The following is an 18,655-nucleotide window of genomic DNA, read 5'->3' as shown; positions in this document are numbered from 1 at the left end:
GAAATGAGTAGGAGTTTCATGTGAGCAAGTAACTGAATAATCAGTCTTGGTTTCCAAGCCCTTCCTGGCACTTACCCAGCAACATGCTCATTGTGCTTTCAGAGCCCTGCTCTCTAAAATGAAGACAGTGGTTAGGAAAATTATAAAGTGGCACCATGCAGAATAAGTGGGGTGTTCCTAGTCTGTATGTGTTTTACATGCATGAATAATATTATTAGAGGAGACTTCTGAGTCAATTCTGTTGGCCTGATTCATCAGTATATGTGGAAGGATCTAAGTATACAGATAAGAAAAGGAAGTTCTGTTATTTTGAAAAGTCTCCTTCTTAAACAGCACACATTTAGTTTCAAAGGATTTAGGGGGTATTGTGACTTAGGGACTCTCACAGGAAAAAGAAAATAACCAAAATAAAGTTTAAAAATCCTTTGGGAAATTCAGATGAACTTTAGAAAATCTGTCCCTATTCTGTAAAGTCTTCCCTATTTGCTTTATTGTATTCTGTTCTTTATGTTGACTTAAATATCTGAAATAACTAAGGCCTTTAATGTTTTCTACAAATACTCTGAGTGCATCTTCCAGATGACAAACCTTCCATTTTCTTCTTTACAGATCCTTTTGGAACCAGGGGTGATACAGGACGTCCTAGCAGCTGGGAGTCATTTGCAGCTGCTGGAGCTTCTCAGTTTATGTTCTCACTATCTCATTGAGGTGAGGCTTTCTGGCCTGATAAGCTGTTTCTGTTTGGTACACTTTTGTTTCAGGCCTAATTTCAGTAGGAGACTATAAGTACAATACCTGGTGTAATCTAAATGGCAAAAACTAGATTTCAGGAGAACTTTTTTGGGTGTAATTTGGATATCAGTTTATGGTAGATGCTTTATCCTTCCATCCATTTTGTCCATTTCATTCCTGAAAACAAGAATGGTCCACTGATTAATATCCACACATGGGAGGTAGATTCCCCCTTTTATCAAGGAATTTGCTTTCTTCTACTTCAGTGTACCAAATGTCAAGATATTTCCCTATTAGGATCCATGATTATTGTGACAAATTCAGATGTGTAATTCACAACAGAACATTGACATGTATTCCAGGGCACTACAACCTCCCACTGAAGGAATAGGCCTTATTTTAATGGTACCTTATTCTTCATAAAACTTATGCCTGTAATGCCAGTGCCTTTATCAAGCAAAAAAAATTTGTGTTGTGGTAAAGATTTTTTTTCATGCTTGGCTTTTATAGGAAATGGCTTATGATGGTAGCAAGAACACAGCTTTGACGGGTGTCTGTGAAAAGCCTTCTAAAAATAAAATGGCAGTAGCAGTTCTACAGAACTGTTTGCTCCTCTCAGTAACTTTTCAGCACCGTTTCTGAAATGGGAATGTGTTAACTGCACCTGGGCAGCACTTGGGCATGGAGATGCACATCAGCACAGTGCTCTTAGTGTGCTCTTGCCTTCCAACAGCGTAACTGCCTTTGAACAGTTGGAGCGTGCTTGGCAGCATGCTGAGCTCCTGAGCACCAGGGGCATGCAGAACCTCGTGTTAAGAACTTCAGCATCTACTTGAAGGCTTTGTGTCTTACAGAGAAAGAATCTGCTCTTTGAGTGTTAACCTTAGGAAACCCTTCAAAATGTATATTCAGATAATAAGTTAGTATTAATTTGTGCATTATAAATGGATTACAAAGTTAAAGGAGCTGACAGAGGGTGCAATTGGTATATTTTTTTTTTTAGGAATGCAGGAAGAGATTTAATTTTTCTGAGAAAACAGACATGAGTTTGATGGGAAGGATAGTTGGTTTGAGAAATAAGAACTGCGAGATACCAAATAAGCCACAAAACCATTTGTCGGGCAGGCATGGGAAGCGGTTACTGTAATAAGATGTAAATATAACACTGGTAGTCATGTACAATGTATTTAATGGTCCTCAAACAAACCAGTTGGTGTGAGTATGTCTTTGATTCTTATGTGGCTCTTACTTTGTCAGAAATTGAACTAAAGAGACTATTACAGCAAAGAAGCTACAGAAAATATTAAAGAGTAGGGAAAAGTTTGTTTGTGGTGCTCATCAAGTAGGGATGTGAGAGAATGTAGGAAGAGGGCAGGTATGTACTCAACATAAATCCTTGTGCTAACTTTTTCTATTACCTGTGTTGTGTAGCCTTTGGTATTTGTAGCTCTTCTCTTAGCACCATCTTAGTACTTTTTGATCCTAATGCCATTGCAGGGGAAAGACAGACAACTACAGAGTTAGCAGTGCTTTTAATCTTGTCCTTAATGGGCAAGCTATAGTCAATTATTTAGAAATAGATTTCTAATGAATTAAAAAATTAAATCAACCCCAAAATCACACTAGCCCCATAAAAAACCCAATACTTTGGAGTTAGTAAATATTTCTTCCAAATTACTTGGTAATTAATAGAGCAGGAAAAATTTTCTGGACGTGCTGGAGAAACCTTTAGGTTGGAAAAGCCCTTTAAGATGAAGTCCAACCACAAAATAACTTGCAAAAGAATGAGAGGCATTTTAATTCCTCTCCTGCTAGTGCTTTTCCTGTTGATCTCATGTCTTTTGATGCATTGTGTCTCATGCATATGTTTATTTGCATGTTTTTTCTATTTCTACAACTTACAAGATTACCGTGTCTTTCATGAGTGATAGAAACCACAACTTCGTGGCCTGCAGTTGCTGGAGGATGTGTGAAAGATGTGAAAAAGCACTGTTGTGCCCTGAACAGTGTGCCAGGGTAGGACAACTGGAGCTACACTGTTGTAAAAATTAAGTGGAAGTGGGACCCACTGTCCAGATTTACAGTAGTGGAGGTAGGGAATAAGGTAGTGGATGAAGGGGAAAAAAGAGGAGAATATGTGTTGGAAGACAGAGAGCAGTGCTAGTTCTGTAAACTATTTTTGAATCAGGGTCTGATCGTAAAGGTTTGGAATCTGCATGCACATCTGTGAGGTGGCTGTAGCTTATATCATGTTGGGATTTTGGCTGTATTTTACTTTTTTTTACGGTGTTTTTTTTACCAAGTTCACCTCAGCAAGGCATACATGTAGACAGACCTGCAGTCTGAATAGATCACAGTAAGAATTCACCTGTCTTGTTTGTTTTGTATGGTTGCAGTCCATACAGGTAATCAGCCTTGAGTGGTTGCTGTAAGTCTTTTTAACAGAGGTCAACCAGGTACTGCATGTTAAAACTGTGATATCTTTCAGGTCCAAACTAATTAAATCAAATATCTGTTTATGTTCTACATACTATTGTGTGACTTTAAAAAATAGCTCTTGCCTTATTTTAGTACTATCTGCAAATAAAATCCAAGTAGTTAAAAGAAGGCTTATCCTCTCTTAAAAGCACTTATCCTCTCTGCAGTTGGTAACTGGGGTGTCCTGTCACCCCACGTGCTGCGATACAGATGCTGGAAAAGGAATAGTGCTTGCCCTTTCTCTTCTTTCTGATGAATGAGTGTGCCAGAGTTCTTCATTTACAGTGCTACTGAATTATTTTGAGCTGCTTTGAGCTGTTCAGATATCATGAACTTAGCTTACTTTAGCCTAAATTCAGGAAATACGGTGTGTGGGATCTAGCTGTCATTTACTGTTGTGTAATGATGACACAGAGTTTTAACTTGTTAGGATTGTCTTTAACTGTTTTGATTAGACCAAGCTTTTCCTGTATGAGTGCTGCTCTTATTGTTAGCACTTGTTTCAGCTCTTCCCTAGATGATCCAGCCTGACAGTTCATTGGAACTGTCTTGAAGACTTTCTTCTCTTTTTGATACTTTTATCTGGGACCTGTAATAATGCCATGCATTTCAATAAGGATGGGGGTTTTTGGCACAAATGCAATTGGCATTGCCCGCTCATGTATCTGTTTTGAGGCACATTGGTAGTCTATGAGGTTCCAAAGAATACTGTAATGATCTGATCCATCTCAGTTGATTGCTGAAGTGTCTGATTGTCAAGAATTATTTCTAGTTCACTGGGGACAGAATAATTTCCAGCTGACGCTGACTTTTATATTGACTGGTCTTTAAGGAATTTCCTCTTGATTGTCTTAGTATAAACAAAATGTTATTTTGACTATGACAGATCCTCTTTTTTATAGACTAAACAGATTAGAGGACTTTAATTTTTTGATGCATTAAAAAAAAAAAAAACTTTAACAAATCATTTAAATTGCATTTATGGCAATTTTTTAAAAGAGTTCTCAATCAAAGGAAAGACAGGAAAAAGGAGAGGAACATTTTCTCCCTTCCCTCAATAATGTAATGCAATGGAGGTTTCTGACAACACTGCTAGTTTATTAAATGCATTTTTTCATCTATAAACTTCTCATTATCAAATGTTCTGTGACATCTAATGTTGATTCAATATTTTCATTTGAAAACGCACGCTCAGTTTAGATTGATAATTAACTAGTTTTTATTTTAAAACTGTGCTAAATCATATTTTCTTTATTTCCAAACAAGAGAAATGCCCAAGTATTCCTTACTTTTGGTCTTAATTCCAGCTTTGTGTAGTGCAGACTTCTCCCCCCATATCAGCATTGTCATACCTTGAATTATGATTATTTCACAACCTCTGCTGTTTGGGGGTTTTGTTTCTAGCTTCATTTGTAGAAGGGGGACTCTTTTGAAGCATGCTGATGTGTTTTATTTGAGACACATACATATTCATGAATCTCATGTCATCTGCATAATTCTCAGGTACATTAAACATTGAAACAAGGCTTGTAAGCGCACACATCTGTCTCAGGCTGAACAAACGGTAAGGCAATGCGCTTTTCTTAACTGCTACAGAGGTGTGGGAGAGCTAAAGACTTGAACTTTGTCTACCTTCAGTGGCACTAAGGTCTGTCATCACTCACACAGCATTTGCTTGCAGCCTGCACATCCAGTTCTCTTAGGTTCTTGTTTCCCAACTTCCTCCTCCAGCTCAGGTTGATTGTCAGTTTTGGCTAAGGTTTTTCAAAGGAGGCTAAAGCAGAGAGCTGCAGCCAATAGGCAAACTTTGAAATGTAACAGGAATGGGTTATCTGAATATCTCCTTTGCCTTTTAAAAGTGCACCATATTTGTCATATGATATAGGAGAAAGCAAGAGATAGCTAGTTAAAGGCATTAAATGTGCTGGCCATCTGAAAATGGACTTTTTAAATGGTACTGTAGAGAACATGGCATTAGGTAGTGTGTTTGTGATGACCTATTTTTGCACTTTAAAGCTTGTGAATGTTTTTCTGAAGGATACATGACAACTTTATTCTTATGCAAGAGAATAAATGTGTTAAAACATTTATTCAGAACATCAAAATATTTGTTTCATGAGTATGTCTGAGTTAAATAACTAGTTGTAGATCTAAGAAATTTTGTCTTTTTCCTCAACTGTTTGGTTACTCAGTACCAGAGAGCCACAAACTGCAAATTATTTCAACAATCAAAGAGTCTTAATAAGGAGGGAATACTATTGAGAATATAAGTTTTTAATGGAATTTCCTTCTACTGATCAACAACAGCTCAGTATTGTGTGAGGAGTAATTGGTTTTTAAAGCAGAAGTTGATTTCCACTGGTATTCAGGGATCTGGGATATTGGACTGCCCATAATTGAAATCTTAAAGCTAAGTGATTTTTCTGTATATTCTGAAGTACATTTTTTTTTTCAGTGGAGTTCTAGATACATTCTGAATTACATTCAATGTATGTTATTTGTGGGTTAGGAGTTTAGAAGTTGCAGAGCAGTCCAAAGCAAAGCTTGGACTCATTTCTGAGAGGCAGGACATGGTATGACTGTTAGATAGCATTTATCCCTTTAATTTTCTGCTGCTAGATTAGGCACCTTTTGTGAAGAACAAATTAAGTTTATACACTGGACAGAGTCTGGGATATAATTTATGTATATTATGTATACTGTTTGGACAGTGGCATATTTTCAGTACAGACTTATTTGAAGTGACAGTACTTGTACTTAATTCTGGAAATGATTTATTATTCTCATAGGTCCTAGGAGGAGCAGGTATAGTAGACATGAGCAATTGTGGTCCTGATAGCCACTGAAGTTACTCTGACTTGTAAAAATTCTTCTTGGGATCCTAAATGTTTTTTGTGTCAAGTGAACTTGAAGGTTTGATGCCAATTTTCCCATTAGTTTGAAGCACATTAGGTTCCCTGCTAAATGGTAAATGTACCAGATTACTTTTTAGAAACTTTATTACATTAAATGGAACTCTGCTTGCTTGCTACTGATGTCAGTCATACCATCTTTAAAGACAGCTAATTTAAGATAAAAAGAAAAGAACATTATAGGTAAGTGACTATAATAAGCTTGGGCACAGCAGTGTACAACAGCAGTCAATTGGAATTTTCTTGGAATTGCCTCTGTACTGTGCTGCTCTGGATTCTTGTGTACAAAAGCAGACAGTGAGGAGAATCAGACCTGGAATACAAAAATAAGGTTAATCAACTCACAAATCCTTATGGTAGTAATTGAAGCAGGCAAATTGTCTTGGGTAGAGGCATTTGATTTTTAACCTTCTACTGTAATGGTCAATTTAGGCTTAAAGAACAATTTTTTTTCCTGGTATACAAATGCCTAATGATCTAAGTCTTTTCTTCTTCTAATTTGAAACTATTTGAATGTGTTGTAGATTGAAATATGTTACTGTTTTTAAACAGAAGAAGCTACAAATGAATTTGCGTGTGGAATTAAAAGGAGGAGTGTGCATGGTTTATATATGTGGGTAAGCCAGAGCTTCAAAGCTATTTATTTTTCTTAAACCCAACTTCTCCATTTGGAATGGTGCCAATGACAATCCCAACTTTCACTAAGATAAACTCCTTCAGAGATGAATTAATTTGTACACCAGAGATTGAGAGCATCACCTTTGTATTGCTAGAAGCCCCAGATCAGTTGGGATTTTAGCTCCTGGGTTTTTCATATAGAGCGAATTAAACTGCTGGAAAGAAAATCTAAAGGTCATCTAGCAACCAAGGCTTGCTTTTTTTAACTAATACTGAGTTTTTAATCTAAGTGCATGCATGCACACTCTGCACACTTCCCTCAATCCCCCAGAATTAGTCACCACCAGCAAGCTTAAGTCTACCAACTTTATCCTGTGGTGAAGTAACCTTCCCATGCTAAGAATACAAAGTAGACAAAAATAATGTCATACATTTTCCTGGTTTTAAGTGTTACACAACCAGTTGTTGCTGTGCTAGCCTGCTATTTTTTGAAGGAGCAAGTTTTGTCAGCTGTTGTCATTGAGCTATTGATAGTCATTAGAAAAGTTCTTGGAGAAAACTCAAAAATAACTTGGAGAATTTTTTTCTTTTATCTCTTTAATATACTGATACATTACAGAGATAATAATCTATATATATGAAATGTGGTTGCACTAGTAAGGATTCCAACTTAAAATGGGACTCATGAAAAAAATGATGGTGGTTTTTTCCATTTTTCAGTTGGTGTCAGTAAGGAAAGTGAAAATATACAAAAGTGAAAATACCCAGTCACTTTGAATCCCATTCTTACTGTAATCCACTTGCTGCTATTAATCTGCAGTGTGAATTGAAACTGATGATGGATGTGTAAAGAAATGGTGCTGCAACATCTAGGTTAACTATTGCTGGCAAGATCAAAGCTCCCAAGCTGTCTAGGTGGTTGTATGGATACACATTGCCAGTCCTCTGCAGCAAAGTTGCAGGAGAGGTCACAAGTTGGGAAGAGGCAGTTAGTGCTGTATCTTCCATCTCTTTGCAGGTTCTGTCAGGAAGGGCAAACAGCTTCAAGTATGTATTTTAAATAGGAGCTGGGAAACTATATTGCTTCACAATTTCCCTCCCTGCCCTTCTCATGTTGTCATTCTAGCCAGCGAGGACTCTTTAAATGACCTTTCTGTCCATCATTCCCTGAAAGATTTCTGCTTCTGGAATCTTTCCAGTATTTTTATAAAGCTGTAAACGGGGGCTGATGAATGCCAGAATGCTTAGTGTACAAAATTCTTCTTTGGTTTTATTGCCATCTGGTCGATACTGATGCTTTATGTTCTCCTTGTCCCTCCTGGTCCCCAGTGTATTTCACTTTAAATTCTCCTTACAAGTTGAGGCAGTTTGGATGCATGAGTCCCCAGAATGGAAGCATTTGTAACTGGGTAGTGCAGCTATCTTTATCTGCTTGTGTTCTCAGCGACATGTCCACTTAGAGGTCTGGAGGAAAATTTTGTTTATTGCAAGAAATGACACCCAGAAGGCAGAATGGCTGAACTGGACTTGAAATGAGTCAGTCGGGCCCTTCCTACCCAGGCCTGGGCAGCAGGTGGCAGTGTGAGTCCGTAACAGTTTGAGCAGAGAAATTCAAGCTAAAATCAGAAAAAATGAAAAGAAAAATTATTTATTTTTACTCCGTATTAGTCTTCTGACCTAATCAGTAAAAAAGTCATTATTCACACAACACTGGGCAATATGCATTGTAATTTTTAACAAATAATAGGAAACTGTTAATGTTTTCACAGGAAATACAGTTCTGTCTTGTGCAGCAATGGTCATTTATCACTGCACTTTGTGAAATCACTCATTTGTTCTAATTTGAATGTAAATGACTCTAAGGTTTTACAAATAAGGTGACAGACTCACATAAATGTAATTGCAGGGTTCATCTCTCTCTTTTTATATATCACTCATTAAGTTATGAATTAAATACATCGTATTAAACCAGGGGCATGTCCAATGATGATATTGTAATGGCAAATTACTCTATGCTATTAGAGGTGTATTTTTTATTCATGGACATTAATTTGTCATTAAGCGGCATTAGTTTAGCACTTTTATGTGGAAGACGTGACCTGAAAGAAGAGACTTACAGCTCTAATGTGAAAGAAGAGGAATATAGGCACCAGACATAGAGAGGGGTTTTTTACCTCCTGGAAAGAAGCAGAGAGAAATTTTACTTAAATTTGCTTTCATCTAAAGCACTTTGAGTTGTATTGAGCCATTTTAGCAAAGGTATTTCCGAAACAAGAAAGTACTTTGATGGTAAAGTATTTACAATATGGGAAAAGCCAGAATGCTAAGTACGAAATGGTGACTATAAATCATTTGTAACCTATGAACCTGAAGAGAACATTGGGCTTGAAGTGAGTTACAATGAGATTTTATCTCAGAAGTATCACTGTAGTAGAGAGCTAATTGTTCATCTTTTCTTTCCTTTATACTAGCTTACCCAAAATAAAACTGATATTTTTCATTCTTCATTATGAAGTAAATGTCTTTTACCTCTTATCTACTTTGTATTTTTAGATACACTAGTATTATTTTCATGGGAGTCAATTTCAAAGTCTAAATGCAGTAGCAAAATCTTTCTCTAAGAAAATGAATGAGAAAATGTATTATTTGATAGAATTTCAGGAGGCAACTTAGTGCCTGAAGTATTAGGCTAAGGAAAATAGTGAATGATTCAGTCTGCTCTGTCTTTAAAAGATGTCAAAAAGACCTTGTAAATTAAATTTTTCAGTCAGTTTAATGGAACAGACTTTCAAAACCTTGTTTATTGAATGGTGAAGAAGGACTGAAGTAATGAGGATCCAAGTTGACACATTCTCCAGTTATGCAGTATTTGCATTTTAGTCTTTTTTATAGACTATATATCATTGAAGGCATAAGAAATCTGGACTTGATACAAACTTAGAGAATTGGCAGTTGATACCCTGCCCCACTATTTTTTATGTTTTTCTGATGGCTTAATCATTACTGTGTGATCCATCTACCTGAACTGCTTACGACATACTTAACTAATTTTGCTAGTTAAGAAAGATTTGTAAGGAAAATTACCTAAGCCTAAGTTATGTATAAGTAGCTTTATAAATGGAAGTATTTCAGATTATCATCTCTTTTTAGCTACTGTTAAATATTATTAAACCATTTGTATTGATAGGGTACCACAAAGAAAGGAACAAGTTCCATATAAGCCTGTTGATTTTCTCCAGTAGATCTTGTAGCAGCAGTAAATGAAACAGCATTTTAGCACATTCCATCATTTATGGTATTTTGTTTGCACAACTGCATGAGTAGAATTTGTAATTTGTTTCATAATAGTGATGTAGACTAACTCCATTTAGAATAAAAACACCCTTTCTGTCCAATGTATTGAATAGGCCTTGAAACCAGAATGAACATAAATGTATACATGCTGTAATGACTTACTGAATTAAGCCAGTATGTGATCAGAGCTTTGAAAGTTATAAACTGTCCTCATTCTTCTCACTAATTCTAAAAATTAAAGATCCACACTTAAAGATTAGTGGCATCAATTTTATTAACCATCAATAACATCCTGTGAGTGTGTTATTTAAAACATGAGAAATGCCTGTAACTTCATTCACCTTTTCTTGTGTAATAATGTGATATTATATATTATATTATATATATTCTTGTGTAATATATTGTGTTTTCTTGTGTAATATATTCAAAACATCTGTTTATTAATTTGGAGGAAGTTTTTGCTAGATTTCCCATCTCTTTAAACAGTTTTATGGAATTTGTGTTTTCTGTCACAGAGTGTGTCTAGCTGCGTAAGCAGTATTAGATCTTAAACCAAGGCTTTTATTTACAGTTCAGTAGGAACTGAACTGGTAACACGTGGAATTCTTTATACAGTAATTTTTTGGGAGCTGTTGTGTTCTCTGGATTTGGGGGGTAGTGATACATTGGCTGAACTTGTCTTGTAAACACTTTGACCTTTGTTGTCGAAGTTCTCAAAGCTATATAGTGGAATTTCTATAGAGGAATTTGTTTCTAAATTGCTTCTCCTTGTAAATTGGAAGCACTGTCTATTCTAATCACGTATGTGATTAGATATAGATATGGCCTTGAGTTTCCATAGCATCTCAGCACACCTGATTATCATGGGAAAGTATTGTAGTAACCCCAGGTATGTTCAGTTGTCAGCAGTCACTGGGATTGGAAGTCCAACTGACTTGAGGTGGCATGTTGTGAACATGAAAAACACTGGGGGACAGGCCTACTGTTATACACCATGCCCCAAATCAGTGTTCATATGTGTTTGTGTTTGGGTTTGCCTGCCTCTCAGTATTTTTACTCATATTTGCAGCATTACCATCTTCATGGGGAACTGAAGTATGTAGGAAGTACACGTGTGCAATGATGATGTCCAGGACCCCCGAGACTGCTATTGAAACTTCACTGTAACCAAACACTTGAAATGATTTGACTACCCTAGGTACTATTGTGAGTCTTAACTTCCATGTATTCCTAATCAAGATCTGGACTCACATAGCACCATTCAGCCCTGGACCAAAACTTGAACAGGTTAAAGAATTTCTTGAAAAGGAGCAAAGCAAGTGGCAAAAATGATCAGTGTGTGAATATTTTGAGTTGGGGGGAAAAACAAACGGTATTAGACCTGTGTAACCTTTTATAAGCTGTTGGTAGGGTTTTGCTTATAAGTGTGGTTGAAATCGTTGAAATTTGATTGTTTTAGCAACATTTCTTACTGAAATTTGTATTTGAGAAGGACTAGCTTTTATAACATTGCATAGAACAATCATTGGCTAAAAACTTCTTCAGTAAGCTGTAGTTAATTTTTGAAAGCAGTGACTTTTCTGCAGAAGTACATTCCTTTTGAAGCAACTCAGCTATGTCTCATCTTTAAATACCCTTCCAAGGTTCTGTGAAAGAGTGTTACAGAATGGGTCAGGTTGGAAGGTAACCTGGGGGTTGAATGATCCAACCTTGCTGCTCAAGCTGGGTCATCCTACAGCACAGAGCACAGGATTGTGTGCAGACAGTTCTCAAATATTTCTAGTGATGGAGACTCATAGTAGAGATGCTTCAGTCCCCTAAACATCTTTGTAGCCCTTTGCTGGACCCACTCCAGGAGTTCCATGTCTCTCCCTTTCTAAGAAGCCTGGAGTTGGACACAGCTGTCCAGATGTGGCCCCACCAGGGCAGAGTAGAGGGATAGGATCACCTGTCTTGATCTGCTGGAAATGTTCTTCCTAAAGTACCCCAGGACACCATTGGCCCTATTGGCCACCAGGACACACTGCTGGCTCATGGACAGCTTGTTGTCCACCAGGACTCCCAGGTCCTTCTCCACAGAGCATTGCTTCAATTGATTCTGTTATGTTTAAAGGGAAATGCTGGAGAGGTGCCTTTCAAACTCTACAGGTTTGAAATCCTGGCAAGTATCTGTAGTTGTGAACACTTTAAAAATTGAGCCTACAATGATTTATTCAGCTTTTAAAGGTGGTGTCTTTAAGGTGAAATCTTGAAGTCACTGAGAATTTTGTCATTTGGTTGTGTTACATATATGGTGCATTGATTAAATGTTCTTCTCTGTGGAAAAAAAAACAACTTTATGCTAAACAAGAGATTCTGACTGTAAACTGTTTGAGATTTGGAAGTGAGGGATTGAATTATTTTTTATTCTTGGTAAGAACTGCTAGAAACAAATGGACAAGAGTCATCATGATCTTTGAAGGCTCATGCATTCCTGCTGGTGATTGGCACCTTCAGCAGTGTGAACATTCACATGTATTAGTTTTGGGTAGACTTGTGACTTGTTTAGCACTACTGAAGGTCAAATGTAGGAAATGAAACTGGATGTTAAGTCAGGGCCCATTTTTTACATTTGGCCTTCACCCTTTCTAGGTTTTCTAGTTTTGAAAGTCAGACTTACAATAATTTCTGACTGAAAGAAAGGTAAATCCCTAGTCAATAATGCATAAAATATGCTCAGCCTGGAAAAAAAGAGGAGGCTCAGGGGAGACCTTGTCACACTACCTGAAAGGAGGTTGTAGCCTACTGGGGGTCCATCTCTGCTCACAGGCAACCAGCAACAGGAAAAGTGGACACAGTCTTAATTGTGCCAGAGGAAGTTTAGGCAGGACATTAGGGAAAAGTGCTTCATAGAATGAGTGATTTGCTGTTGGAATGGGCTGCCCAGGGAGGCACTGTCCCTGGAAGTGTCTAAAAAAGACTGGATGTGGCACTTAGTGCCTTGATCTAGTTGACAGGGTGGTGTTAGTTCATAGGTTGGACTCGATGATCTCAAAGGTGTTTTCCAACCTAGTTAATGCTGTGATTCTGTGAAAGACAAGCAAACTCCCCTTGATCTTCACGTGTCCAGACTTTTTTTTTTTTTTTAATTCAGTGGTTCTTCAGATTTTTCTCATTCTTTTACTTTTCTGTCTATATATGGCCTGCCACTATCCCTTTTAATGCTGTATATGTCCTGAAATAGATTCTGATTAATACATTGTAAACCTACTAAGAACACAGCTCCTAGTTGTGGGAAGAAGAGATGTTCTTTTCACTGCATAAATCTGGGGAGAGTCGTAGAGAGGTTTTTTTTTTTTGTTTTTTTTTTTTTTTACTGGGGTATAATGCCTATACAATACACCCTGCAGACATTTTGCTAATATATTGAACTGTATACATAACTTAAAATTTTGTTAAAGTTGGTAAAGACAGGAATTATATAGCTACTAGAGCACTGGAGTGGGTTCCAGGCATTTGAGGTTCTCTTCTTTGTATATTCTGCATCATGGGAAATCTTAAATTATTCTTCTGCTTCTCCTTTTTTCCTCTGTAAAATGAGAATTTGCCTTGGTTTAGTGCTATGAGCAACAAAAATAAAATTATTAGTGATTTTTGAGCTGAGGTCAGATATTGCAGGAGCACAGAGATACCTGAACAAATAACAGTTTTCCAAATAAAATGGAAATGTTGCCTTTTTATCATTCACATACTTACAGTCAGGTTCTTTTAACTGCTGAGTACTCTCATATCTTCCTGCAGCTGCAACAAGTCTCTTGCTTTTGAGAGGAATGAGAAACCATTATAACCCTAGCAGTCAAATTGCACAAATATTTCCTTCTTTACCTGTACAGACAGTTGTCAAAAAAAACTAGTTTTATTGCAGTAATTTTTTTTTTTTTAATGCAGAGCTGCAAAATGTACATAATCCCATGAAGCCAATGCAAACAGTCCTGTACTTTCTAGTTCCTTGTCCAGGGCAGCTCTGATCCTACATTCACGCACCAGAAACTATTCTCTGAAAATTTAGTCAGAGCTATTTTTCCTTTCATATATTCTCTCCATGTTATAAATATCTTTGCTCAAGATCAACTCCTCCAGGAGTCTTTCTTCAAAAAAAACTAAGTTGAGCACCTGAAATGTTGCAAAGTTCATTTTCCAACCTGTAGTTTTTAAGTATCCTTAAAGTTTGGACTTCAGAACTGGGACCAATAATTGAAGAGTAGATTTAAAATGTAATACTGAAGCAGCAAGAAGGCTTGTTTCTTTTATTGGGCAGCACTGGCTGTGCATTTTATGACATGAGTGGTGGTTTTTTTTGTTTGTTTGTTTGTTTGTGGGGTTTTTTTCTGCAGCACTGTGCTGAGAACTGATGTTGCTATTTATGACTGCTTGTTAGTGCCTCCTGATGGCTTGTCAGTGTTGTTCCAAATAGAACCTGGTATATTTTCTATATTATGTTACTGGTTCCCAGATAGATATAGATATGTCTACACGATTTATTTTTTCTTTTTATGTAACAGAGAAAGCCTGACAATACTCATGCTGTCCTTACATAGTCTTCTGCAGACTCTGCAGGCAAAACTTACCATTCTCTACTTCAATTAAACTGTTAACAGTATTGGATACAAATTGATTCCTTGAGGACTTCTGTCTATCAAAGTTCTACTCATCATTGAGTTATCCTGCATTGGATTCAGCATTTCAGTAGATGGAGTATCTCACACTGCCTTAAAATTCTAAAGAAGTTTTGTTGCTTTGGGTTCTTTTGCAAACATTTCTGAGACTTGAATTGATCTGTGTTATGTAACCTGTTATTCCATGTATTTTAGGCAATTTGTTTAATTCTCTGATGTTATTAGATGACCAGCCCACTACAGCTACCCTTTTCCAATTCTTAGTTTTTAGATGTGTCAGTTAGCTTTGTAATCCTTAAGAATTTGGTGACAGGCTGTTCCCTGAAACATGTTTTTAAGAAAAGTGACTCCTTGCTGGGCTTAATACAGAGCACATGTATACATCAATTAAATGAGAGTTAACATTAGTATAGTGATAATTTTAAATAGGCTCCCTGTTTGTTATTTAGTGTAATGTCTTGAGTTGTTAATGTTGCCTTTTTTAGTTAGTGACAATGATGTTTTTTATCAGTCTTGATCACTTTTCACTTACATATATGCAGAGTAGTTGGAGGAGCAGTCACTCAGCCTCCTCGAGAAGCCATGTCTTCTCTGATTTGTGGTTCTAAATCTCTTGCCATATTCCAGTACTGTTTGCCTCCTGTAATCCCTGAGGTCTGGATCTGCTCTCGTGTTCTTTGGCCTGGGTTTTTTTCATGCTTCTGCATCTGAAAGTGACAGTGTCTTTTTCTGATCTGCTGGGTCTCCAAAGTGGATCCCAAGCAGAGCAATAAAAACAGACTTTGGGCATTCAGGTTTTGTCATTGTGATTAGGCCCACAGTGCACAATGATGCAGACATAATCTTACTTAGCTGTGGAATAGATTATGGGCAGTGCAGCTAAAATGTGATAAGATTTTGGACTGAAAAGTTCAAACAAGGTGTTACTGAGCATATCCAAATTATTTTTCTAGAGGCTTAATGAGGAGTGTCAGAGGAAGTTGTTCACAGGGATAGCAACTCCTATGATTTATTTCCATTCTGAATATTTTTTAATATGGAAGAGCAATGGTCTTTTCCTGTCAGGCTCATTCTTAATAATGTATAATATGCTTTTAGGGATGATTTCAAGAGGTTACAAGTGATTCATCTTGAAGCTGGAAAACTTCAGCTTGACTTATTAAATGTTGGCAAAATAGCAAGTTATTTTAAAAAAGGCATTGGAAAGGGAAACTGTCATGTACACTAATACCTCTATTAACAGATATATCAGAAATGTTGATTTTTAATTTTTTTTCCATCTTCCTCTGTCCTCCATGCTGGTAATGGAGATATGAATTAAGAATAAAAATTGCACTTTAATGTACTGTGAATTAGAGATAATTTTTCTTTTTCTATTTTCTATGTCTAAAAGTTTCCATATTTAATACTGATTTAAGACTTACTTTGGTTTTCAGTATATTGAGGAGGATTTACTTACCTACTTTCATCAGAATAGAATCATAAAATCATTAAGGTTGGAAAAAATTTCCAAGATGGAGTCTGACCTTTGACCAAACACCACCATGTCAATTAACCATCGCATTGCCATGTCCAGTTGTTTCTTGAACACTTCCAGAGAAGGTGACTCCACCACTTCCCTGGGCAGTGTGTTCCAATGCTTAACCACCCTTTCAATGAAAAAACTCTTCCGGGTATCCAACCTGAACCTCTCCTGGTGAAACTTGAGGAAATTTCCTCTTCTCCTGTCACTGGGGGAAGAGACCAACCCCCACCTGGCTACACCTTCCTTTCTGGCAGTTGTAGAAAGTGATGAAGTCACCCCCAAGCCTCCTTTTCTCCAGGCTAAACATCCCCACTCCCTCAACCACTCTTCCTATCAGTCACTCTCTACACCCTTCATCAGCTCAGTTGCCCTTCTCTAGACTGTCTCCAACCCCTCAGTGTCTTTCTTGAAGTGAGGGGCCCAGAAATGGTCACGGCACTCGAGCTGTGTCGTCACCAGTGCAGTTATGTACAGAGGGACAACCATTGCCCCAGCCCTGCTGGTCACACTATTCCTTATACAGGCCAGGATGCAGCTGACTTTCTTGGCCACCTGGGCACATGCAGGCTCATGTTCAGCTGCTATTGACCAGCACCTCCAGGTCCTTTTCCACTGCACAGTTTTGCAGCCCCCAATCTGTAGTACTGCATGGGGTTGACGTAGCCAAAGTGCAGGACCCAGCGCTTGGCTTTGTTAAGTCCCATACTGTTGGCCTCAGCCCATTAATCCAGATACAATTTGAAACAAGTCTTAAAAATTCATTGAAATAATTTCCCCACCAGTAACTAGTATGGAGCCAGACAATTACAAGATCTGTTGCTCAAAGACAGAATGCAATTAAAGAAGTGATTGGAAAATAGTTTCTGAGCATCCTCAGTAGAATCTATTGCATCATAATTACACATCATATTGCATAATATCTATTATTGCATAATATCTATTGCATCATAATATGTCACATTAGTTCTCTCTTACTTGCCAGACTGACTGGCTGTTTCTGCGTCTCACTTGAGGACCAAGTTCAGAGACTTTTCATGCATTAAATCATGTGACTAAGAGCTACTAATGTGATGGCATCAAGAAAAAGGCAGTCTGAATTTCATAAAAAAGTTAATTTATAACGCTAAAGAAGTATTAATGCTACTTTACAAGGTACTGCTGGAAAATCAGGAGTACTGGGAAGAGTTTGTCCATGCAGAAGAATAAGTGAAATCAAAACTGTGAGAGGTGTAGAAAAGGTCAGCTAAGAGGGCTGAGGAGGAATATAATTGTTTTCTGTAAATATATAAAGGGAGTAAATACCGAGGGAGGGGGGAGCAGAGAGAGAAACATTGTGCTGTTAAATCTAAAAGACAATTTTGGCTCAGAAACAAATATATATAAACTGTTTGAGTAAATGAAACTAAATTAAGAGATGGAGTCTCAAAATCAGCTGAGCCTTCTTGTAATACTGGTTGGGAACAAGACAGTTCTTTCTTAATTTATGCTGAAGATGTTTTGATGAGCTTGTGGCATAGTCGAGGAATAGGCTTCCACTTTTGTATTCTCATGGCCTTAAATGGTTATGGGAGCCTGTAAGTTAAAAAAAAAAAAAAAAAAAGAAGTAGTATCATACAGTCCTATTTTTTTTTAGTTATTTATTTTGGCTGGTACTCCTATAAGCTTTGGGTTTCTAAAGGACAACACTTGCTCTTTCTGGATTTGTCAATATTAGCAAACAAAAAAATACTGGTTGTTGATGCATTAGCCAAGTAGTTTTCAGCTTTCCTCTTACACTATAGTAATTCCAAAGAGCTAGCAAAAATATAAAATGATAAATCATCTGTTGAGACTGTATTCTGTGATTTCTGCTGGAGTAAAGGATAGATGAATGTCTATGAGAAATGTTATTTCTCACAACATGTTTGAAGAAAAGGCAAGCTCCCATAATTGGCAAAAATGGTAAATGTCGATGAATCTCGTTAAATCCTTGCTTTGTGTTTCTGCTGTGTGAAATGATATAAAAGTGCCAGGTGAAGAGTTAGAAGATCTCCATGTTCCTTCATCCCTGTACTTTTATTTGTTAAATACAATATATTGCTACAGTTATATTGCCAGGAGTAGCTGGTGAGATGTGAAGCTTTTCATTTAGGGGGTTCCTATGCCAGGGACACTTAAAATAATTTTTAAAATTCTTTTAGCAGCATCTGTTAACCAAGGGAAAGCAGCTATTGAAACCTCTGCAGAACCTTAGCTGTAGTTGTTTCACTGGTACCATGAAAATTTAACTGTGTAGTCTTAATATTTTATTATTTTATTTCTTTCCATGATACACATAATTGTATATGTGGATTATAAATGTTATATATAATCAGGGTCACCTAAAATATTTAATTGGATTGGCAGTTGAAGATTTTTGTAATATTTAATAATGTAGATAAATCTGAGTTTCTAGAAAATGT

The 18,655-nt window shown here is 37.0% G+C and overlaps 1 protein-coding gene across 5 annotated transcripts in view; it reads left to right on the top strand.

The window, feature by feature from the left end:
- The window catches only part of KLHL32 (kelch like family member 32), a 121,547-nt gene that overhangs the window by 57,517 nt on the left and 45,375 nt on the right, over positions 1-18,655 (top strand). For 4 of the 5 annotated variants that reach the window (XM_053974406.1, XM_053974408.1, XM_053974407.1 and 1 more), the window contains one exon: positions 610-708. The exons of the other annotated variant lie outside the window; for it this stretch is intronic. In XM_053974406.1, coding sequence (XP_053830381.1) covers positions 610-708 — 99 coding nt within the window. The remainder of the gene's footprint in view (positions 1-609; positions 709-18,655) is intronic. 5 annotated transcript variants of the gene reach the window in all.

This window comes from Vidua macroura, chromosome 3, assembly GCF_024509145.1.
Source record: "Vidua macroura isolate BioBank_ID:100142 chromosome 3, ASM2450914v1, whole genome shotgun sequence".
Classification (NCBI taxonomy): Eukaryota; Metazoa; Chordata; class Aves; order Passeriformes; family Viduidae; genus Vidua; species Vidua macroura.
Note: the sequence above shows the minus strand (reverse complement) of the source record. Positions and strands in the feature narration are given on the sequence as shown.